The sequence below is a fragment of the Bubalus kerabau genome, chromosome 1 (genome assembly GCF_029407905.1).
Source record: "Bubalus kerabau isolate K-KA32 ecotype Philippines breed swamp buffalo chromosome 1, PCC_UOA_SB_1v2, whole genome shotgun sequence".
Taxonomy (NCBI): Eukaryota; Metazoa; Chordata; class Mammalia; order Artiodactyla; family Bovidae; genus Bubalus; species Bubalus kerabau.
In genome coordinates this window covers 194,212,176-194,238,132 of record NC_073624.1, presented here as the reverse complement: position 1 = coordinate 194,238,132, position 25,957 = coordinate 194,212,176, and the positions used below count along the sequence as shown (strand labels likewise).

At 37.5% G+C, this 25,957-nt stretch overlaps 1 protein-coding gene across 1 annotated transcript in view; it reads right to left on the bottom strand.

Annotated features, from left to right (window-relative positions):
* The window catches only part of FBN2 (fibrillin 2), a 224,886-nt gene that overhangs the window by 149,163 nt on the left and 49,766 nt on the right, over positions 1 to 25,957 (bottom strand). The window contains exons 6-7 of the mRNA XM_055548444.1: positions 17,670 to 17,867; positions 6,706 to 6,831 (exon numbers count right to left, since the gene is read on the bottom strand). Coding sequence (XP_055404419.1) covers positions 6,706 to 6,831; positions 17,670 to 17,867 — 324 coding nt within the window. The remainder of the gene's footprint in view (positions 1 to 6,705; positions 6,832 to 17,669; positions 17,868 to 25,957) is intronic.

Below are 25,957 nucleotides of genomic sequence, written 5' to 3'. Positions count from 1 at the left end.
CACGGTTTCATAGCCATTAAAACTTGCAAAGGTTACTTAAGACTCTCTGTGTCTCAGTCTCTTCTTCTGTAAAGCGAGTTAATAACAGTAACCAGGGCTTCCTTGATGGTTCAGTGATAAAGAATATGCCTGCTAATGCAGGAGACACAGGTCCAATCCCTGATTTGCAAAGATCTCATATGCCACGGAGCACCTAAGCCCGTACTCTAGAGCCTGAGAGCTGCAACAACTGAAGCTCACATGCCCTAGAGCCCGCTCTTCACAAGAGAAGCCCCTGCAGTAAGAAGCCCACCCACAAGCTACAACTAGAGAGCAGCCCCTGCTCGTTGCCAACTAGAGAAGAGCCCTGGCAGCAACGAACACCCGGTACAGCCAAAAATAAATAAATAAATAAATAAATAAAAAGCTACTAAAAAAATAGTAACCAAACTCACAGCACTGTATTATGACTCAATAAGAAAACCTATGCAAAGTGGTTTAAGTGTAGCTGAGAGCACATTAAGTGCTCCATAAATATTAGTTTTTATTAATGCTATTTTGGTGCATTACTTACAGGCAGATGCAAACAAAAAAATTACTTATAAAGGAAAATAAAAGTGCTTATTGTTATGAGAGCAGAAAGTAGGTTTGGGTTTAGGAGCCCGGTCTTTCTTATTTAAGGGAGTGAAGTGAAAATGAAACTCGCACAGTTGTGTCTGATTCTTTGTGACCCCATGGACTGTCCAGTCCATGGAATTCTCCAGGCCACAATACTGGAGTGGGTAGCCTATCCCTTCTCCAGCAGATCTTCCTGACCCAGGAATAGAACCGGGATCTCCTGCCTTGCAGGCAGATTCTTTAAGAGGGAGTTCATTTACATTTTAAATACAGTGCTGCAAATTTCTTTTTAAGAAGATTTAAAAGATGATAGTTTTGTGTTTTTAAATGAATGACCTAAAACATTTCCCCAAATTTACAGTTCTCTTACTTGAATCTCAATTTTTAATATGTAGTGTTCTTTTTGGGAAACAGTCAATGAGCTTATTTATTATTTATTTTAAAGTTAATACACTTTTGGAAATATGAGTAAAAGCAAGCGCTTTTCAGTTTAGCACAGACATTTATTCTCCATGGTTTATCAAAGCAGAGTTGGAACAGCCACTAATGACACTGTGCCAAAAACTTTCATAAGTTTCATGAGTATAAATAAATATATTTGTTGTCAGAAATCCCAAACAACTAAATCCTGTGGTAATGGAACAAAGCTGAAGACTCTTCAGAATAAATTGCAAACAACTATTTGACATATGAAGGGCCATTGAAGGGAAATTTTCCAATATAATGATGCTGTTTTTCTGCCTTCCATTTAAGCCAGGAAAGAATAACTCAAGGAATGTCAGAGAAGGTATAGTGCGGAAGAGGAGATCATGTAAGAACATCCGGTACCTAGCTGTGCTTATCCAAGTGGACTGAAGTTCAAATTTACATTTTTTGTTATATAAAAAAAAATGTGGACAGTATTCTGATATACCCTTTCCTATTATATTGATGTGTTCTACTTTTCTTAATTTAAATTAGACAGATTTAGATGAATAACTCTTTGAAAAGAGTAAATAACTGAAACAACCTTCTTTTTGGATGTGAATAGTTTATTACACGAAAGAATCACTTTGTCCATTTTATGACAGACTTAGGAAAAATAAGACATGACTTTAGTAAACGTAAGAGATTTTACTGAATCTCAGGTACTAAGTTAGTGATGGAGAAAGATAAGGGATTCTTTTAGACAAACACACACACATACACGCAGATAAATATATATTTATATTCATTCCCGACTGATGCGACTTAGCAGCAGCATCTCTCTGCTTGGACACTAGCCTACATCTAAATGTGAAAAAATAATCCCACAAGAGAATTCTCCTAATGATATGAAACAAAACAAACCTTAATGATAGATATTGACTGACAGGTTTCAAACGTTAAATTAGGAGACAAACACTCCCTCATCATTTTTTCATGTTAGTATAAACTATGTATGTTCAAACTCAAAGATTCAGTAGAACAAGCCTTTTGGAAAAGATTTTAGTTAAGAAGATATCTCAAAGCAGAAGACAGTTCTTTCTTTTAGATAGAGAGTGAAGGTCCCTGACCTCTGTTTATTGTCACCCTGCCTATTTAACTTATATGTAGAGTACATCATGAGAAACACTGGGCTGGATAGAGCACAAGCTGGATATGCAGAGTACATCATGAGAAATGCTGGGCTGGATAAAGCACAAGCTGGAATCAATATTGGCAGAAGAAATATCAATAACCTCAGATATGCAGATGCTGCTGCTAAGTCACATCAGTCATGTTCGACTCTGTGGGACTCCATAGACCAGCCCACCAGGCTCCCCCATCCCTGGGATTCTCCAGGCAAGAATACTGGAGTGGGTTGCCATTTCCTTCTCCAGTGCATGAAAGTGAAAAGTGAAAGTGAAGTCGCTCAGTCATGTCCGACTCTTCACGACCCCATGGACTGTAGCCTTCCAGGCTCCTCTGTCCATGGGATTTCCCAGGCAAGAGTACTGGAGTGGGTTGCCATTGTCTTCTCTGATATGCAGATGACATCACCCTTATGGCAGAAAGCAAAGAAGAACTAAAGAGCCTCTTGATAAAAATGAAAGAAGAGAGTGAAAAAGTTGGCTTAAAACTCAACATTCAGAAAACTAAGATCATGGCCCATTACTTCATGGCAAATAGATGGGGAAAGAGTGGAAACAGTGACAGACTTTATTTTTGGGGGCTTCAAAATCAAATCACTGCAGATGGTGACTCCAGTCATGAAATTAAAGGAAGCTTGCTCTTTGGAAGAAAAGTTATGACCAACCCAGATAGCATATTAAAAAGCAGAGACATTATTTTGCCAACAAAAGTCCATCTAGTCAAAGCTATGGTTTTTCCAGTGGTCATGTATGGATGTGAGAGTTGAACTATAACAGCTGAGTGCCGAAGAACTGATGCTTTTGAACTGTAGTGCTGGAGAAGACTCTTGAGAGTTCCTTGGACTACAAGGAGATTCAACTAGTCCATCCTAAAGGAAATCAGTCCTGAAAATTCACTGGAAGGACTGATGCTGAAGCTGAAGCTCCAATACTTTGACCACCTGATGTGAAGAACTGACTCATTTGAAAAGACCCTGATGCTGGGAAAGATTGAAGGTGGTAGGGGAAAGGGACGACAGAGGATGAGATGGTTGGATGGCATCACCAACTCAATGGACATGAGTTTGAGTGAGTGAACTCTGGGAGTTGGTGATGGACAGGGTGGCCTGGCATGCTGTGGTCCATGGGTTTGCAAAGAGTTGGACATGGCTGAGTGACTGAACTGAACTGAAAGAGGGACAATGACACAAAAATCTAAAAATGCTGAACTGCACAATGTTTATCCTCTTAGCCTTTGAATTACAACCAAAGTGAAACAAGATTATTAAGGAAGTGAAAAAAATCAGATAAAGCAAAAATTCCCATGATGAAGATCACTGGCCTCTTTCCAAATACAATCTCAACTCTGGCCCCATATTTTCTTTTCATTTGGACATTCAACCCAAGTAAAAGAGCTTAACTTAGTATACACCCTGTTCCCAATGAATCAATGTAGCTTACAATATATCAAGACTGTTTCAGGGTCTGTAATAAATGAAATTTATCAGCACGAAATAAGACAGAGTTTTTGTCCTCAATGACCTTACTCAAGTGTTGAAGTGAGATGATCAATAAACAAGTAACACAAGAAATCAATAAGACAATTTCTCAAAGTTATTAAGCTGACTTTACAATTTCTTGTTAATGCTACCACCATTTTTCTAATCACAGAAAAATGTGATGGAGTCACCTTTCTTATTTCTGAACAGATCTAGTAACTTACAGATTAAAAAAGCTTTCTTTGGAGAATTTCACTGACATATGAACAGAAATATAAAATGTGCTACAACAGAAATAGGAAGGGGATCATTTAAATCTTTTAGTTCTACTATATTTTAACATTCATTGTAATCCATACAAAAGTTAAAATATCTTACCTTCAACATTTGGTTCAAAGTAATTGCTATCATTGTATTTTTATTTAGAATAAACACTAACTTTAAATTCATGGCAACACTTTTTACATTGATACTATATTAACTGACTATAATTTAAAACTTGTAACTGAGTGTAACAACAGTTTGCAGTCTTTCCAGATACATTATGCCACCGATTACATTAAATAAATTTATGTAAGGAAATACCACTTGTTCTTTTACATAAAGAAACAGTATAACTCAAAGAAAATTGATAATAGTCACTTTTAAGACCTATCCAAATAAATATGTCTTAGACACAAAGTCAAGGCTTCCATAAAACCTTTAGTTTTCAAATTCTAATCACCACTTCTTCTAATTCTGCTATTCCCCACCAGTCCCAAACATTAAATCATATAATTTTTTCTGGGCATTGGTTAAATAGATTTGGCTGCCTGGGAGGAAATAAGGAAAGAGACGACTGGATTCAGGGCTCTGGGTGGTGCCTCCATTACATCAATAGCCCCCTTTCCTAAAGAACATAGACAAGTGTGAATAAAGAGTTGCACTGTCTTTAGCCAAACTCTGTCTTGGCTCTACATGTTGTTTTGGTGAAATGTGATGTAGAAAATGCTCATTCCGTTTTCAACTAAGAAGTAATACATTGTTGGATGATTAATGCAACTGCCACAACCGCTCTCATCAGTTGGTGGCTGTACCTTCTTACCAATAATCAAACTCTCTTTTTGTTCCTAAGTCCACCCCCTTGGATCTAGTTTGTATATGACTCCAGAAGTAAAAAAGTAAAGGAGTGGGGTGGTGGTGATAAAAGGTTGAGCAACAGAATCAACCCCAAAAGAGAGGGGAAGAAAAATACAGAACATAGCAAGGAAATAGCAGTCCAACCCAGACTTCCTGCAGATCCCTAACTCTCTAGTCCAATTCCGTGTGTATTCATACTCTACTTCTTATCTAGGAAATAGTTCCTCTTCCTATCTGTTCTCCATCATTATACTCTAGATTTTATTTTTCCCACTTTTTTTGTTGACAGAGAGGGACACAATTTTTATAATCAAGTAGCAGAAACAGAGACATTACTTTGTCAACAAAGGTCCATCTAGTCAAGGCTATGGTTTTTCTAGTGGTCATGTACGGATGTGAGAGTTGGACTATAACGAAAGCTGAGCACAGAAGAATTGATGCTTTTGAACTGTAGTGTTGGAGAAGACTCTTGAGAGTCCCTTGGACTGCATGGAGATCCAACCAGTCCATCCTAAAGGAGATCAGTCCTGAATATTCACTGGAAGGACTGATGCTAAAGCTGAAACTCCAGTACTTTGGCCACCTCATGCGAAGAGTTGACTCATTGGAAAAGACTCTGATGCTGGGAGGGATTGGGGCAGGAGGAGAAGGGGACAACAGATGATAAGATGGTTGGATGGCATCACCTACTCAATGGACATGGGTTTGGGTGGACTCCCGGAGTTGGTGATGGACAGGGAAGCCTGGCGTGCTGTGGTTCATGGGGTCACAAAGAGTTGGACAGGACTGAGCAACTGAACTGAACTGAACTGAACAGAAACAATCCCAAATACTGCCTTTTGGAAAGGGGGAAAAAAAAAGACTTAATTATATATACCAGGTATTGAAGGTAAAAGGTCTAAATGAACTTGTGATAATATTTTCACCAGAAGTAATTATTATATATGTTTGGCACTATTGAATCAAAAAAAATGCTCTCAGTTAATATCCTAATAGGCATAAGGAATAAGTTCAGATTATTGAATTTTCCATATATATTTTTCCACCTCAGAAAAGTTAGACCAGCAAAAACTCCAAAATTGTTTTTTAAAACTCTGAATAGATTAAAAACACTTATGTAACAAAATGAGAAAAGATATACTCTATTAAAGCTTTCAGAAAATGAGTTCAGTTAATAATAAATTGATTTAAGTAATAACAGAAAAGACAAACATTATACTTTAACACTACCAGAAGCATCATAATTTCCTAAACCTCTATATTAATTAAAACTAGACACACTTAGAAGCTTCCTGAATTTCATAATTTTGATAAAGTTTTCAAAGATACGTATAACAAGTGAATTTATTCTATTTGAGGAATGCTGATAAAATTTACATTTCAATATTATAGTCCCAAACTCATATTCCGAAAAGTATTAGTTTTTTTTTTAAGATCTTTACTTGACTAAGCTATTTTCTGGGAGATTACCTGCTGTGATAATTTCCAAACCCTCCTTGAGTCAATTATACTTGTCTTTTATTAGATGGTCAGTTATGCACAATATCAATACAAAACTTAAAGTCTTTATTTTATAACATATGACAGAGTACCTCTAATGCGTTGCTTTAATATATTCCACTTGAACTTATCTTTACCTAATTTTAATGTTTGATATAATTTCATAAGTGAAATAGAAAACTATTAAGGAAAAATAAAAATGGTTGGATTGCTACCATTCTCACTACAATACAGAAACTGAGCTAAACCAAATGTAAAATGATACTGGTTCTTTTTTCCAAATGAAACCCATTAAATATACAAACCAACACAAAACTACTCTAAGGTTATTCCTTCATTTTCATATTAAAATAAATCATCATAATTGTGATTAAATTTTTCTCAGAGTCAGACATGTCCCTTGAAAGGGAGATACTCACCTTCACATTTCTGAGTAGTTTCGCTCTGCTTGTGACCAGCAGGACATTTGCATTCAAAAGAGCCCACGGTATTGATACAGTTTCCTCCCTGGCATATCCCAGGAATAGCCTGGCATTCATCAACATCTGTAAGAAGAAAGTATTTTCGATATAGATATCACTAATTTTCAGAATATTTATCTACACATGCGTATTTTTTTAATGTATCGCAGAAATCCACTTGTTCTCAAAGGAACAGTGTGAGGGGAGTCAGGATCCCTTTGTATGCATGTATTTTAATTTAGCTAAATGGTATATGTTAAAGACCTCATTTTGTCTCTTGGTTTTGACTTTTAGAATTTTGTTTCTAAAATCCATCCATAGTGTTTTGTGGACAACCAATCCCTTGCTTTGATTTGCTGCAGAAGACTTCCTTTTATTTTTAATTGGACCGTAACTGCTTTACAATGTTGTTTTGGTATCCACTTGAGCCTCCCTCCCTGCTCACCTCCCCCACTTCACCCCATCCCTCTGGGTTGCTTTCGAGCACCAGGCTGAGCTCCCTGTGTTATACAGCAGCTTCCCACTAGCTGTTAACACATGATCATGTACATACGTCAAGGCTACTTTCTCAGTCTGTCCACTCTCCTGGTGATGAATAGTCAGCAGCCTCTAACTTTCCATCACCTCAGGAGAACAAACATATAATCTGAAAAGACTTACACCTATTAAAGTAACTTAAGTCTTAGTTTAAAATCTTTGCCTGAAGAAAATTTCAGGTCTAGGTGGCTTTGCTGTTAAATTCTTTCAAACATTTAAGATAGAAACATACACAGAATCACACAGAAAAGAGAAGAGAGGACACTGCCCAACCCATTTCACTGAGTTGGCATCACCCTGAAGCCAAAGCTTCATATTAAAATAAATCATCATAATTGTGATTAAATTGGGGATGAGCATACAAAAATTATTAGCCAGTCAACTTTAGCAATATATAAAAAGTTAATATATCATGACTAAGTAAAACATTTATTCCAGGAATTTAAGGCTTCCACATTCAAACATAAATCAGTTCATCAAACAGATTAAGGAAGAGACAACATATGAATATCTCTTGGATATGAAAAAAGCAACGGCAAAGTTCTACACTCATTCATGATCACTAACAGATTTTTTAAAATCTCAGTAAGCCAGAAATACAAGGGAATGTCCTCCACCTGATAAAGACCCTGTACAAAAAAACTACAGCTAACACATTATAGGAGATTGGGAAAATTTTCTTTATTTAGAGTTTCTGAGTCTTTCACTTTATATCTAAATTCACCTTAAGTTCTCTTTGTGTAAAAGGTAATTCAGTATATTGTTATGATAAACATGGTATATAAAAGGGCATACAATATATAAGCTTATGCAGATTTACATTAGCTATCCAAATTGATAGGCCAACATAACAGACTTATTAATATTATATCTATGTAACAATTGATGTACTCGTAAGAAATATTAAAGATGCAGAAAAACAGAAAATTAAAAGAGATAACCATTGATACATTAGTAGTCTGTTCTTTTAGAATTATTCATAGACAAATTCAGAGTGGTGGCCCATTAATTTAATCAGAATAAGATCACACTATATGTGTTGTTTTGCCTCTTATCTTTTTCCATTAAAACATTTTATTGATACATTTCTATGTCAGTGTATATTGACTTATCCTGTTACTTTTTGGTAAACCCACAAGTTTGGTATATCTTACTGTATAACCTGGGGCTTCCCCAGTGGCTTAGCAGTAAAGAATCCATCTACAATGCAGGAGACTCTGGAGACAAGGCTTTGATCCCTGGGTTGGGAAGATCCCTTAGAAAAGGAAATGACAACCCACTCCAGTACTCGTGCCTGGAAAATCCCACGGACAGAGGAACCTGGCAGGCTACAGTCCACAGGGTCGCAAAAGAGTTGGACACAACTGGGCACAGCACACAAAATATTGTTATCCTGAGATGAAAATAGGTATCACTGTCTTATTAAAGGATATCTGATCCAAACAAAAAGCAACTAAAATGAATTATATGACAAGAAGTTTATATACTGAAGAGTTTAATTTACAACATTTCAAACTGCATTATTTTAAAAATGTACTACATTTCTACCCTCATTACAGTGGTAAAAAACATCCGTAGAAACCGCTTTTTTCCTGGTAGATAAATCAGAGAAAGAATATTTTGGTATAAAATGAAAAATGAGGCCAAATCCCTATAAATCCGTTAGTACTGTTCATAAAAACTTTGACTACATATTTAGTAGATTCAGTAATTTTTCAAAGGAAAAAGCATTCTGACTTTACAGGGTTTATTTTGTAATTGTCTGAAAAGTACTTTTCCTAGAAAAAGTAAATAGAACTTTTATTTTTTGAAATATCCTACACAGCGATACAGAATTAATTTCTTTTAGGGAGATCATTAATCACTAAAATAAAAAAGAAAGTTTTAAAGAAATCTTATTGAAATAATCAACAGGAACCTAGAGGCACACACAAGCGTTCCCTATAAAAACAAAAGAAGCCAGCCTCAGACCTTCAAATTATGCAAGAGTTTCTGCATCTTCCAAGCTAGCATAAGGAACCACTAATGTCTGATGGGTTTTCCATTGGACAAATTATACAGAAGTGTTTCTGTTCTTCCCTTCAATTCAGGCAGAGGCTTATTATTTCTTTAAATGTTGGATAACTTCAAATCACATATAAGAATTTTACCAAATAAAATTAAATCTTTTGAAACTTAAACCTTATACAATCACTTCAGTCTATGTCTACTAAGGTTATAAATAATGTGACAAAGCAATAGTAATTCTAGTTTATGAACTCGGTTATTCTCCAACTTCTCCAAATAAACTTGCCTTAAGAGATAATAAACAGATTTTATTATATAAATTAGTATTAGATGGTATATTATTTTTAGCTGACATTAAAATGTGAAAAATACGTGCCAGCACTACAGACATATAAAAATGGTTCATTTAATTTATATCTGTGGGAACTGAGGACCAACTCCTATTACTGTACTAATACTGCATGATTTTTTACCTTGGTCTGTCCCCAAATAAGATTCACTTGTAAAATGTAAGTTATTTCTACACTCCATAGATATTCATACACAGTACTTATATTTCTATAAAAACAAATGTCAGTCTTTAAGTACAGCAATTGAAAAATAGTCCTGTCTCTATCTGGGGCCTAAGACATAGAGGCTGTCTTGGCAACTGTTCAGTGTGGTTTGATTCGGCCAGAATATCTATTCATATATTCACAAAATTCCAATGCTGAATAAATGATCATCCCAATAAGTAAATATTGGTAACTTACTACCTGTAGGACTTCAAACTTGAAATAAAATAAAACAGAGCATGGTTCTGTCTCAAACCCCATTGTCTCAACAGATGTCATCATTGTTTATCCCAATGTCAAAATCAGAAACGTAAGAGAGAAACTGGGCATCCTCTCACTTCTTCCCATCAGTACCAAGTGCTTGCTTCCCAAATATATCTCAAATCTTGGCTCTCTGCCTCTACTCTGGTCTCAAGCTTCATCATATATCACCTGTACTGTCACAGGGAACTTCTGAGTTTTTTTTTTTTTTTTTTTTCTTCCACTCTGGTCCCCCCTAGAGTTGATTCTTTGCAGAGCACCTAAAATACTTCTATTTACAAAAATATGTATCAAAGCCAGAAGTCTGTAGACCCTGTCACACTGTTTTCTGGTCTATGAGTTGCTCGAGAGAAGTTTGAGACCCCTTAGGGTATTCCCTTTAAAAAAGATACTTGCTTATTCTGTCTTATTATGCCCACAAGATTCTCCTTTATCTTCTCTTTCTTAGTCAACTGCTATACCTTCCAAACTGCAAACTGAAACTTCTATTTTAGAAAATTTGTCTGTTGTTTTCAGTTCATTGCTTCAGCTTTCTTTACCACCTTTCTGCTTCTTTCCAATCATTCTTTATTGTCCTCTGACATTTCACTTTGTGATTTCCTCAAGCTTATCAACCTTTGTCATGATTTTGTTCAGTTTTATGTTAAGTCTGTATGTGTATGTGTAATATTTGCCTTTCATTTGGTAAAGTTTTTATTCCTTCAGTTTCTTTCTTGAGTATGATCAGTATGCACTATGCATCTCTGATTGTCTTTACTGAACTCTTAGAGTGCTTCTTCGAGCACCTGTTAAGAGTAGAAACACATTATTTTTCATTTCCATGAGATAAAAGAGTACATGAAATTTGTGTTAATTTAGATAATTCTATCTTTTCCTCATGTTCTTTTTTTTTTTTCAGTTTTTACATATAAGCCTTTACTCTTTAGTACTCATCTTTAAATGGAGTCATTTTCTGCTGAAGAAAGAGTAGAGAGTGCTAAGAAGAATCAGGTTGATTTGAAAACTTCTACAAGGAATATTGCCTGCAGCAGCTTCTTATCAAACTCGGCACTTTCTTTAAAATTTTAAGTTTACACTATCTGAAAATCTCAAAGACCCAAAATCAAGTATTAATCTTAAATAAAATCTCCTTCTAATTAGAGTGAACTTGTAAGTCAGTAAAGATTTAAAAAGAACTTAATTGTAAAAAATAATAATAATACAACTTATGCAAGTGACAGTTCATGACATATTTATTTGAAGTTTACAAATATTCTTGAAAAACAGTTTAATACTACTTTTTTATGCCTTTAATTCACTCATTTTATGCTAGCTTAAATTTTAAGGCCTATGTGAGACAACTTTGGTTCCTTTGTGTTTAATAAAATAAAGACTATACAAGCCTAAATGTAGATTAGATTTAGGCTTATGGACTAGAACTGAAACGCTCTCAACACGGAAGGAGTCAAGAATCATTATGACTGACCTCATAACACCCTAGGAAGGGGTTTCTTCTGATATCGCTTATTTAAGTCCAGAAAGTCATGAGAGCAACAGTGAAAAGTAAAAAAAAATTACTAGTTTCCTCACAGCTTAATGTTTTTTTAAGTATCATTTTAATTTCATATTGGATCTCATTTTTCACAGTTCCTTTTTGATTATAAGATCCTTTTTATTCCCTCCTAGGCTGCAGATAAAGTAATTCACTAATTGCACCAGTTACAGGATAGTATTATATTTAGAACTTCAGCAATGTCCTCTCTTGGCTAATATAAACCGTATTTTAAAACCAACATTAAGCTATTTACTGCTATCATCTACACAGCTAAATGTTTTCAACTCTACAAAAATTTTCAACTACCCCTTTAAAAAGATCACTATTATAAAAAAAAGTATGACATGTATGATGTTTTATTGTCTTATTGTTTCCCATTCTATTACCTTCCAAATTAATTTGGCAGAGTATTTGGGAAACAGTCTAGGAATTTAAAGGGGAAAATGAAATCACAGTAAGATGTAGTCTTAAAATAGCCTGAACTGAAGATTAGTATTTAATTGAGAGCCTTCTGACGATGCCATGATTTTGAAATAAAGCAGAACTTGTTTTTCCAGACATTTTAACCATGTGGCAAATTTCATTTTGCTCCTGTAGCTGTATTAATCCATTATATTTTTAGTCAAATGGAGCCCAAAACTTATCTTTGCTGCATAAACAAAATCAAACAAATAAGCTTTCAGACATTACTCAATCCTGAAGGACATTCAGGAAGTTTCAGATCAGATGACACATTTTCCATAATTGTGTTCAGAAAAACTAGGCCTCTTTGACAAAATATCAACGTAAAAAAGTCTAACTACAAATACAAAAGATGAGGAGAGTTGGTAATTTGTGACTTTTTTTTTTTTTGGTAGAAAGTAAGGGCTTTTTTCAACCAGGACTATTTCTATGAAACAGTGGTTTTCAAGAATATTTTAATATCAATTCCATTTATTAATTCAAAAGATATTTACTGAGTATCTACTGCGTGTTAGATACTACTCAAATGCCTCAGAAACATTAATGAATATAACAGATTTTTGCCGAGATGGAGCTTACAGTCTAGTTGGGAGAGAGTAAAAGCAAGAAGGGGCTTAACCTAATGGCTCAGAAGGTGAAGAATCCGCCTGCCAACATAGAAGACACAGGTTTGATCCCTGGGTCAGGAAGATGCCCTGAAGAAGGGAATAACAACCACTCCAGTATTCTTGCCTGGAGAATTCCCTGGACAGAGGAGCCTTGTGGGCTACAGGCCATGGTGTCGCAAAGAGTCGGACACGGCTGAGCAAATAACACCTTCACTTTCACTTTCAAAAGCAATAAAGACAATAGACAGGCAAGTGCATTAGAAGGTGAAAAGTGCCAGAGAATAAAGTTTTTACTCTAGCAAATCCAGTCAGTGTTAATCTAGTAGTTCTATACAGTATTTTATCTTTAATAGTAGTCTGTTAAATTATATAAATTATACAGTAATCTATATCTAATCTAGGAATTCTATGTAGTACAGTAAATAAATACTATATGCTATATATTAATCACTTCATGGGAAATAGATGGGGAAACAGTGGAAACAGTGTCAGACTTTATTTTTCTGGGCTCCAAAATCACTGCAGATGGTGACTGCAGCCATGAAGTTAAAAGACGCTTACTCCTTGGAAGGAAAGTTATGACCAACCTAGATAGCATATTCAAAAGCAGAGACATTACTTTGCCAACAAAGGTCCGTCTAGTCAAGGCTATAGTTTTTCCAGTGGTCATGTATGGATGTGAGAGTTGGACTGTGAAGAAAGCTGAGCGCCGAAGAGTTGATGCTTTTGAACTGTGGTGTTGGAGAAGACTCTTGAGAGTCCCTTGCACTGCAAGGAGATCCAACCAGTCCATTCTGAAGGAGATCAACCCTGGGATTTCTTTGGAAGGACTGATGCTAAAGCTGAAACTCCAGTACTTTGGCCACCTCATGCGAAGAGTTGACTCATTGGAAAAAACTCTGAGGCTGGGAGGAATTGGGGGCAGGAGGAGAAGGGGATGACAGAGGATGAGATGGCTGGATGGCATCACTGACTCGATGGACGTGAGTCTGAGTGAACTCCGGGAGTTGGTGATGGACAGGGAGGCCTGGCGTGCTGCAATTCATGGGGTCGCAAAGAGTCAGACACGACTGAGCGACTGAACTGAACTGAACTGATATATTAATAGCATAGTATATATTCTGGAGAAAAAAATGTTGCTTTATCAGGAACTCTATATAATCATACCATTAGTCATATCAATGATTTAGAATTTTATTATCCCCAGTAAACAACAGATTAAAAATTATATTTAACTTGATTTTCATATTTGTTGTGGTTGGTACTAATCCAAGAGACAAAACATTCATAAAACCATTCTAAGGCCACAGCTGGCAAGGCTTTTACATGCAATTAAATATAAAGCTGATAATTTGTTGGGTTATATGGTCACCCTTGGGGTTTCCTAGGTGGCAGAGTGGTAAAGAATCCGCCTGTCAATACAGGAGACCCAAGAGATGCAGATTTAATTCCTGGATCAGGAAGATTCCCTGGAGGAGGAAATGGCAAAACCACTGCGAAATCTCATGGACAGAGAAGCTTGGAGGGCTACAGTCCATGGGGTCACAAGAAAGTCAGAAAGGACTTAAAGAGTAAACAACAACAGGGTCATCCCTTGGGTATCCCTATAGTTCTGATTTGAAAAGAGTTCAGATGCAGACCATTTTTAAAACTACGTTTTATAAAACTACAAAACTAAGAAAACTCTTTGGAGGCCACTGTCAGAAATATACTTACCAAATTATGCAGAGCACTCAGATTTTATAATTCGATGGATTGAGGTTATGTACAGGCTCCTGAATCTATCAATTCTCATCTGGGGTTTGGACAGACAGTGGCCTGGCTTTTCACAATATACCATTTACATGGGCTGGATAAACAACCTCTGACACTGGTTCAGTTCAGTTCAGTTCAGTTTAGTCGCTCAGTCATGTCCAACTGTTTGCGACCCCATGAACCACAGCACGCCAGGCTTCCCTGTCCATCACCAACTCCCGGAGTCCACCCCAACCCATGTCCATTGAGTCGGTGATGCCATCCAACCATCTCGTCCTCTGTCGTCACCTTCTCCTCCTGCCCTCAGTCTTTCCCAGCATCTGGGTATTTTCAAATGAATCAGCTTTTAGCATCAGGTGGCCAAAGTATTGGAGTTTCAGCTTCAACATCAGTCTTATCAATGAACACCCTCTCCTTCAGGATGGACCGGTTGGATCTCCTTGCAGTCCAAGGCACTCTCAAGAATCTTCTCCAACACCACAGTTCAAAAACATCAATTCTTCAGCACTCAGCTTTCTTCACAGTCCAACTCTCACATCCATACATGACCACTGGAAAAACCATAGCCTTGACTAGATGGACCTTTGCTGGCAAAGTAATGTTTTTGCTTTTTAATATGCTATCTAGGTTGGTCATAACTTTCCTTCCAAGGAATAAGTGTCTTTTAATTTAATGGCTGCAATCACCATCTTCAGTGATTTTGGAGCCCAGAAAAATATAGTCAGCCACTGTTTCCCCATCTATTTGCCACAAAGTGATGGGACTGGATGCCATGATCTTAGTTTTTGAATATTGAGCTTTAAGCCAACTTTTTCACTCTCCTCTTTCATAAAGAGGCTCTTTAGTTCTTCTTCACTTTCTGCCATTAGGGTGGTGTCATCTGCATGTCGAGGTTATTGATATTTCTCCTGGCAATCTTGATCCCAGCTTATGCTTCCTCCAGGCCAGCATTTCTAATGATGTACTCTGCATATAAGTTAAATAAACAGGGTGACAATATACAGCCTTGACGTACTCCTTTTCCTATTTGGAACCAGTCTGTTGTTCCATGTCCAGTTCTAACTGTTGCTTCCTGACCTGCATACAGATTTCTCAAGAGGCAGATCAGGTGGTCTGGTATTCCCATCACTTTTAGAATTTTCCACAGTTTATTGTGATCCACACATCAAAGGCTTTGGCATAGTCAATAAAGCAGAAATAGATGTTTTTCTGGAACTCTTGCTTTTTCGATGATCCAGCGGATGTTGGCAATTTGATCTCTGGTTCTTCAGCCTTTTCTAAAACCAGCTTGAACATCTGCAAGTTCACGGTTCACGTACTGCTGAAGCCTGGCTTGGAGAATTTTGAGCATTACTTTACTAGTGTGTGAGATGAGTGCAATTGTGCGGTAGTTTGAGCATTCTTTGGCATTGCCTTTCTTTGGGATTGGAATGAAAACTGACCTTTTCCAGTCCTGTGGCCACTGCTGAGTTTTCCAAATTTGCTGGCATATTGAGTACAGCACTTTCACAGCATCATCTTCCAGGATTTGAAAGAGCTCAACTGGAATTCCATCACCTCCACTAGCTTTGTTCATAGTGATGCTTTCTAAGGCCCACTTGACTTCACATTCCAGGATGTCTGGCTCTAGGTGAGTGATCACACCATTGTGGTTATCTGGGTCATGAAGATCTTTTTTGTATAGTACTTCTGTGTATTCTTGCCACCTCTTCTTAATATCTTGTGCTCCTGTTAGGTCCATACCACTTCTGTCCTTTATTGTACCTATCTTTGCATGAAATGTTCCCTTGGTATCTCTAATTTTCTTGAAGAGATCTCTAGTCTTTACCATTCTGTTGTTTTCTTCTATTTCTTTGCATTGATCACTGAGGAAGGTTTTCTTACCTCTCCTTGCTATTCTTTGGAACTCTGCATTCAAATGGGTATATCTTTCCTTTTCTCCTTTGCTTTTTGCTTCCCTTCTTTTCACAGCTATTTGTAAGGCCTCCTCAGACAGCCATTTTGCTTTTTTGCATTTCTTTTTCTTGGGGATGGTCTTGATTCCTGTCTCCTGTACAATGTCACGAGCCTCTGTCCATAGTTCATCAGGCACTCTGTCTGTCAGATCTAGTCCCTTAAATCTATTTCTCACTTTGATTTAGGTCATACCTGAATGGTCTAGTGGTTTTCTCCACTTTCTTCAATTTCAGTCTGAATTTGGCAATAAGTTCATGATCTGAGCCACAGTCAGCCCCTGGTCTTGTTTTTGCTGACTGTATCAAGCTTCTCCATCTTTGGCTGCTGACACTGGTTACTAACATCAATTTGAAAGATTTCACATCTAACTTTGTATATGATTTAATTGTAACAAAATTTAACTAACTCCCATGTCTAATAATGAATAACATCATTTCTCTGAATAATACAAAAGTACTTTCCACTTTCCTTTCACCCTACTACTGCTTGAAAGCTCATCATAGCACCCTGTTCTAAGCTTTAAAAATGCACTTAATCCATATATCAGAGAAGTTGTTAAGAAGACTAAGAATCACGTTGGCTGAAAATTAATTAATTATTCAGTAAGTATATGACAATTTCCACTATTTGGGTTAAAGTTGATAGTTGTAGCATCCTCAGGGCCTGGATCTAGCCCTGATACATATATGTAAGGATGTGGTTGGGAAGATTGCCTAGAGACAAGATTGTAACCGACTGATTAATAAACTCAGAAGTAACTGCAGTCACTGTTGGGGTTACTGCTTTGTCTCTGAAGACACTGTTGATAATCTCAGATGACTCACTTTTTCCCTGTCACCTGAGTTCAGGTTCTCATATCTTTAATGAGACAGGAAAGACAGAAAAAAATGTGTCCCCCAGATATTTACATATGCATAGTTTGAGGGGCTGTAGTAGGGAATGTGTAATGCCATCTGGATAAAGACATGGAATGGCTTATCTTCTGATTGTCTTAAATATTTTTTAAATTTCCCCCAATTTTTCATATCCCTCTTCTCCCTCTCTGTCAGTTAACAATAATTTGCTAAGTGGCCAGAAGATAAGCTATCTGTAGCCAAGCCCCTCATCATCAGAGATGATAAGGCCCCTCTTGGAAACAGCTTTGGGTTAAAGGCTCCCATCTACCGAGGCAGATCCCCTCAGTGCAGTGAAAGGAGCCCAGACAACTGGGTGGGCGATTTGGTGCACACGGGCTGAAGGCTCACTCACCTTGGCAAGCTCCAGTGCGTATGTTGGGGATGAAGCCTCGTCGGCAGGGCTGAGGCTGGGCTGGACACATCTCGCAGGGGTGGCCCCAGGCCCGTCCAATGGTGGCGCAGCACAGAGTCTTCGTACACACGATGCCTGTAAGCTGCCCCTGGCACATCTGGTTGTTGACCTGAGTGAAACACGGACCTGTCCTGTAATCTGGAATGTGAAAGAAGGCAGAGAGACAGGTTTTATAGCCACGCACCAATCTCAAAACCAGCACCTCCAAATTCATAAAACAAGAGACTTGCTTCCCGTCAAAATGCTGAATGACAAAAGGCCAGAGAATTCCATCGTGAAAACTCAGCATTTGCCGATAATGAGAAGTGCCTTACAAGACTTCAATGTATTCTACCCTAGACATTGTAAATAGGTGGCTCAAGGGCTGTGTCTGGGACACAGATGTGTTTTCTTGGCCCGTCTAATGTTTTAAAATGAGTAGCCAACACTGTAAATTGGGAAATTTCACATGAAATTTATACTTCTGGCTTTTCTTAAAAAGCTGGATGTCCTGGCCATGCTAGGCCTGTCACGTTGCATGGCGGTGGTGAAGAGTCCCGTCCATGACACCACAGCCCAGCCACCCAGCCCTCTCCACTCACTGGGCTTCCGCACCTGTGCCCTGAGGGCACCTGCTTTAATGACTCCTCTGTACCTGTCAATATTCTGAAGTCCCGAGAAAAGTTCAGAAAATCAAAACAGAACCAATGACGACACACCCTGCCATACCGCATATATATGTATATTTAGGCGGTCTAGATTGATTATAATCATTTAGTACTAACAGTTTGGTTTCCGTTTCCTTGTCAGTCTGTTTAGTTCTCTGTGTAGCTTACCTAGAAAGATGGTACTAATGAGGCCCATGATCATGGATTCTTTCCAAGTTAATATTATATGATCTCTGATTTCTAGAAGATGCTTGTACCATTGTCCAGCTCTGTTACATGATAATAAAAACTTCAGCAAATGTATGTCACATATGATCTATAGGCAGGCTCTTCTATGCATATTAAGGATAGTCTATTATGACCCTTGCATCTCAAAGTGGTTCATGCGCCCAGCAACACATGCATCACTCGAGAACTGGTTAGAGATAAACTCAGCTGTCATCCCAGACTCACTGAACTAGAATATGCATTTCCCAAGATATTTAGGAGATGCACTGTTGCTATTGTTTTAATCGCTCAGCTGTGTCTGACTCTTTGCTACCCCATGGACTGATAGCCCACCAGGATCCTTTGTCCGTGGGGATTCTCCAGGCAAGAGTACCGGAGTGGGTTGCCATTTTCTCCTTCAGGGAATCTTCATGGCACAGGATTGAACCCATGTCTCCCGCATTGGCAGGTAAATTCTTTACCACTGAGTCACCTAGGAGATTCACAGTCTCCTTAAAGTTTAAGAAGGACTGATCTAGACTATAAGCAACTTGAAAGCTGGGCATTTCTATCTTTCCATGCTATAATGACCTTATAAGATGATTAGTACATATATACATACACATACATATATATGTATTATTTTAAGCAGAGATGAACCATTCAGTTCAGTTCAGTTCAGTCGCTCAGTCATGTCTGACTCTTTGCGACCCCATAAATTGCAGCATGCCATCACCAACTCCCGGAGTTCACTCAAACTCACGTCCATTGAGTCAATGATGCCATCCAGCCATCTCATCCTCTGTCGTCCCCTTCTCCTCCTGCCCCCAATCCCTCCCAGCATCAGAGTCTTTTCCAATGAGTCAACTCTTCGCATGAGGGGGCCAAAGTATTGGGGTTTCAGCTTTAGCATCAGTCCTTCCAATGAACACCCAGGACTGATCTCCTTTAGGATGGACTGGTTGGACCACCTTGCAGTCCAAGGGACTCTCAAGAGTCTTCTCCAACACCACAGTTCTTTAATAAGCTTTTAATTCATTGCTTGTACTTTGAAAGACACAAGAAATCACAGAAACATCAGTCTCCTAAAGACTGACCAGTTAAATGACTAACATTTACAGAATTACAACAAAATACACAAAAAAGTTTTCCCCTCCTTTAAACAAAGGTTGTACGCATACAGTTTATTAACACTTGGGAATGTAAGGTGATATTCAGGATTTCCTGATAAGCCTTTATGCAAATAACCTAATTCTATGTGAAGGGGAAAGACAGACAAGTTTATTTCAGAGTTTTGTAAAAACAAAACAACGTTACATTCAATGGAAAAATACTCAATAATTTTGGTAACATTTTTATGAAAAACTGCTCCTGGGTGGGGAGGAGGGGAATCAAACTTGGGTCTAATTTAACATTCAAAATGCTAAACTAGAACAACTTAGATGTCATCTGAATCCTGTAACATGACAAAAACACAACTTAAAGTCGCAAAAAAATTCTGTCTCTTAATGAAGAATAAGGCTTTGTCAGAGAAAAAAACATTTTAGAAGTTCAACACAAAGGAAACAAAATCCAAAATAGGTAACCTTTGTAGCAAGTTGGTTTAACATTCTGTTACTCTGCAGCTGAACTTCAACAAAAATAGCTCATTTTAATCCCTTACATAAGAACAACATATGTGCTGGCTACAAATCACATTTTTGAAGAAGACAATCTTTGTATTATACTTGTAGATATGTCAACCTTGTACATGCTCCCTCCCCACATCACACATTGCCAGGTTGTAAATTTTTTAAACCTACTCTATTGTCCTTCAGACAACACATTATTTTCCCCTTTTAAATAAATATAAGACTTATGATAAACTATATCCAGTCCTGCACAAGTAGGGAAAAGTCCATTCTTCACCAAAAATCTAACATGCTTACTTTATGATAGATTCACTCATATATGCCTATGTTCACATTCTGTACACTTTTAGGATTCCCACAGAGAAGCCTGAATAGAGTCATAATTTCTTTCTTAAGTAAATCAACTTGTCAAAAATTCTTTTCTTCTAACTACAACACCTTCTTAAAATTATGTCCTCTTAGCTCTTTTTTGGAGAAGAGGACTATCTAGACAAGAACATCCTCTGCAAAGAACCTTTCCAGGTGAAGCCCTAATTAATCAACCCCAGACCCCCCTTTCCAGGAACAGAGTTAACCATTCCTTATTTCTTTTGCTTGTATTTCCCTTCTTTAAGACTGCACTGAATCTACTTTCTTATCTGGTTCCATTTTGCTTTCAAACTTACAATGTAACCTACTTATTCCAGAAATACTAACAAGTAAAATGTGAACAAATATTAGATATTGAAAAGAGATTTAAATTTCCTGATCAGATTAAAAACATTCTGTCCCAGACTTTACTAGCATTTTAACTATGGTCAAAGAGCACAGAGAGGCCTTAATTAAATGTTATGACTGGCTATACATTTCATCACAGTTTCACTCTGGGTAAAATGTTACTGTATACTATGCTAACCATTCATAGTGAAGGTCAGAGGTGCAGTGCATTAACAAAGGACAAAATGGAGCAAGCTGCTTAACAACTGGCATGCTGGACTTAGTGAGCTGTAAATAGATATTTTCCTCATTACCATGTGATGAAGAGAATTTTGTTAAAAATTATCCTGTGAAACATAAATATTGCTATTTTGATTTTTTAATAAAATTCCACTTTTATTCATATTAAGCAATTGGTACAATCAGCAAACTCATCAGAAATTAAATTCCTTTAACTTGCACAGCATGTATTCATCCATCTTACATGAAAGATTCAATAATTTCCCATAAATTTTATTGAATTGTGCAACCATCACCACAACCCAATTTTAGAACACTTGCATTATCCCAAGAAGATTCCTTGTGCTCATCCTCAGGCCCTGTCAACTACTGATCTTTCTGTCACTCACTATAAAGTTGCCTTTTCTGGAAAATTTCACAGAAACGAAGTCAAATAGTATGTGATTTTTTTTTTTAATCTGACCAATTCTTTTAGTCAGCATAATGTTCTTGAGGACTATCCATGCTTGCTATGTGGCATGAGTCAGCACTTCAATTCTTTTTACTACTGAATAATATTCCACTATATGGATATTATATTAGTTGCTCAGTTGTGTCCAACTCTTTGCGACCCCATGGACTGTAGCTTGCCAGGCGCCTCTGTCCATGGAATTCAAGGGGCAATAATACTGGAGTGCGTAGCCATTTTCTTCTCCAGCTGTACGGATGTATCACATCTGATAACCAAGTATTAGTCTTTTGCTGGGCTGTATGGCGAATATATGTTTCACTGTTAAAGTGTCAAACTGTTTATCAAAATATCTTCATGATTTTACATTTCTACCAGTAATAAAAGAGATTCTAATTCCTCCACATCCTTGCTAATAGTTTCTGTTTTCTATCATTATTATAGCCTATGTTACCATTTTATTTCAAACGAATACAATTCAATATATTTGAGAATTCTGCTGTATTTCTCAAGTCCTCTCAGTATAATTAGAGATGCTGAACAGTGCTAGGTAACAAAAGGTGAGCATCATCGTCATGTGGACAACCAGACAACCTTTGGAGAGGTTTCCGGGAGGTAAAGATAAACATAGATCTGCAGGAGCTTTGGGATTGAGAGAAAAAAATTTGTTTTCGTTTTTTGCTTATTTATTCTTTTGTTTGTTTTGTGGAAGAGACAAAGATTTCTAAAAGATAATAATTTCTAGTACAAGACCCCTAAGGAACCAGGCTGAGAGCGAAACCAGAATTTGTGTAGAGGAGCTATCCTTAGATAGAAGAACAAAAACCCTGTTCTTGTAACCCAAAGGAGGAAGAGCAGACTGCACAGAGAGGTCGGCATTTTATACAGCAGAGAAGAAGGAGTCATGACCTCTTGGATACCTTTTCCTTTCCTTGTGAAGCAGGAGGTGGACGCTAGGTCGCTGGCAGAAGTTGGCTGGAGTGTCAGATCATGGACTAACTGAGATGGACACCGAAGATACCTCTCAGTACAGGGACCTGTCCTAAGAATCCACAGAGGATTCCCAGGGGACATCCAGCACGTCTCTGTGGTGCATGAACAAGATGGAACTTAGAGTGGGCTCCATCTGTCTGTGTTGTGACTTTTTCCAATAGCTCTGGGCAGCAGAGAAACTCTCTGAAAGATAAGGGTGCATCCAGGACTAGAGTTTTGTCTGTCAGAGGAGAAAAAGATTCAGAACAGCAAATGTGTTAGGACACATTTATAGACTGTGGAATCTACACTGGATGAGATGGGAAGTGAGAAAAGGAACAGATGGACAGATAACAAGTGAGAAAAGCAGTAAGGTCAACAGACGAGGTGTCCCCAAGAAGCCCCAGAAGAGAAGGGAAATGAGTCATAGTGATAGCCATACATCAGCTGTCCAAGTGGTATTATTTAGTTAACTGCATTATTTATTTATCTGTCAGTAGAATGCAGTTATGGTCCACAGCTGCACAGATGGACACTGCATAATTCAGGAAAGCTACCCACAACTACTCTAATGTAAATGACATCCCCTGGAGTTGTGCAGTCAAATAATGCCCTAAAGATATTCAAAACTCCATTCATCCCCACTTTAGTATACAGAATTCCCTGATCCCAGACAGTGTATGAAAATATGTAAGATTTCCCATCAAGTTCCACAGTCTTTGAACTTAAGCAAGAAGGCAGCATTTCCATTCTCAGGAACCAAAGAAATGCAACATGCAATCCAGCGATTACCCTGTGTGGGAACTGGAGACAGGAGTGAGTACAATGCAGATCTCTGGACTGTGTGAAACCTAAGTCAAATGGTCCTGGTGACATGACCGCCTCCTTTGAGTAATGGAGTTGTTGACACAGCAATGACAATAAGGTTGACTGCATCCCATTATGGTTCTGATTGAGAATCTATCTAGTCAGTCTGCCAGCTGAAATCTCTGATCACTGATATAACTAGAGCAGGCAGGGAAAGCAACACCTCAAATTATATAGTTTCCTTAGTCTCAATAAAATTTGCCTGAATGTCTGCAAGTCCAGACTTCATGGTGGGTCTAAATATTTAACTCAGATAAATGAGACAGCAATTATCTTCTACGATGGACAAACAACTGCTAACCTCAGGAAATTTTAGAATTAAGTACAGAAATGTTGAAGAGAATCAAAGCCATTAAATTAAGAACCTGTGCAAAATTTATGCACCTGTAATGTTTCCTGGGGCTCAGTGGTAAAGAATTCGTCTGCAATGCAGGAGACTTGGGTTCGATCCCTGGCTTGGGAAGATCCCCTGGAGAAGAAAATGGTAATCCACTCCAGTATTCCGGCTTGGAGAATTCCATGGACAGAGAAACCTGGCCGGTTATAGTCCACGGGGTCGTAAAGAGTCACACAGGACTGAGAGACTAACACTTTCACTTTCAATATTTCCTGGTGGCTCAGTTGTAAAGAATCCGCCTGCCAAGAAGGAGACACGGGTTCGATCCCTGGCTCAGGAAATGGAAACCAATACCAAAATGTTCTTGTCTGGAAAATTCCATGGACAGAAGAACCTGGAAGGTTACAGTCCATGGGGCTGCAAAAGAGTTAGACACGACTTAGCAACTAAACAACGTTTAATGGCATCTCATTCACTCTATCAGATTATCCTGTAAGCACAATTTAAAATTAATAATTAGGTAACTTATTTGGAGTTGTGATTTTTCATGTTAAAATGTGACTATGCTTACATACAGAACTGGATCATTTAAGTGAACTTCAGATTTTTATAAATTTGAGTATTTAGACATTCAAATTTTAATTAGGTTTATGAGAGCTATTTGAGTACTTAAAAAGGTTTTTAAGGTGTATAATTTAAGTACTTAAGGGAGATATTAGGTATATTCAATATATTATAGCAGTTTAAAAGGTAGGGAGGTGTTCCATTAACAACATATGAAAATGGAACCAAATACTATTTAAAGGCCTCTTAGAGTGACTACTAAAATCTGCCAGACTTATTAATAGATGAGTGGTATTTATAAGCTAAATTTAAAAGTTCAAGGAATATACCCTAAAGAACTGAAGCAAGAATCTGAAGAGATACTTGAACAACCATGTATCCAACAGCATTATTCACAATAGCTAAGAGGTAGACACAACCTACATGTCCATTGACTGATAAATGAATAAGCAAAATGCATACAATGGAATATTATTCCGCCTTTAAACAGAAAGACATTCTGACACGTGCTACAACATGGATGAACCTTAAGGAAGTTATTCTGAGTAAAATAAGCCGGTTACAAAAGGAAAAAATACTGAATGATTCCACTTTTATAAAATGTCTGTGTCTACGAATATAACCACATTCATAGATACAGAAAATAGAACCGGGCTTGTCAGGGGTTGGGGAAGAGGTGGGGAATTAGTGTTTAACGGGTTCAGAGTCTCAGTTTTGTGGATGATTGGTGATGATAGCTGCACAACACTGGGAATCTATTTAATGCCATGGATCTGTACATTTAAAAATGGTCACGATAAAGTTCACGTTATATGTTCTACACAATTAAATTTTTTTTTACAAACTCCTAAAATAACCAGGACTTTGAAATCATTTTTAAATAAAACAAACTTGAGTTTTTAACACCAAAATAAAAAAAAAAAAACCTTGAGTCTTTTTTTATATATAGAGTCACCACTGAGGGCACTGGAACATCCCCTTTCCACACTGCCCACCTTCTTTGGGATGGATATTGATGTTGTTCACAACTGCCCACAAAGGCACAGAAGGCTGCATGGGTCTTTACTGCATAGCTTGACAGGTTTTCTATAACGTAGCTTCCTAGCACTGGAATTGCTGGCTAAACTAGCCAGTTTGAAAAATATTACAGAATTGCTCTCTGAGTAAATGGTAACCAATATACAGCAGTCCATTCCAACAGTAGTCCATTCCTTCCAACACTGAGTAGAAGCAAATGGTTCGTGTTCATTCAATGAGTGAAAAACGGTATCTCTGACAGGCCAACTCATGTATTAATAAGCAAGAGAATAAAATTAAGTCTTTAAGGCAGGCACTTTATAATGACTCTTTCTATAAACTATCTCAATTTATTTTGAAGTGCTAAAAAAAAGTGTGTGTCATTTTTACCCATGAAAAAACTAAAAATCATACACTAAGTAGTATGTGGAGAATCAAAGAGCCAATAGAAAGTGAAGTGACACTGGACTTGGCCATCTACCTCACACCTGCTGCATCTGCTGGGCCCCAAGACGCAGAATATTCGGTCTCAACTTTTGGTAACTTTGCTATCTCCTAACAGAACAAACCCCTTTACCATTTAAGTGAATACTGTCACATTT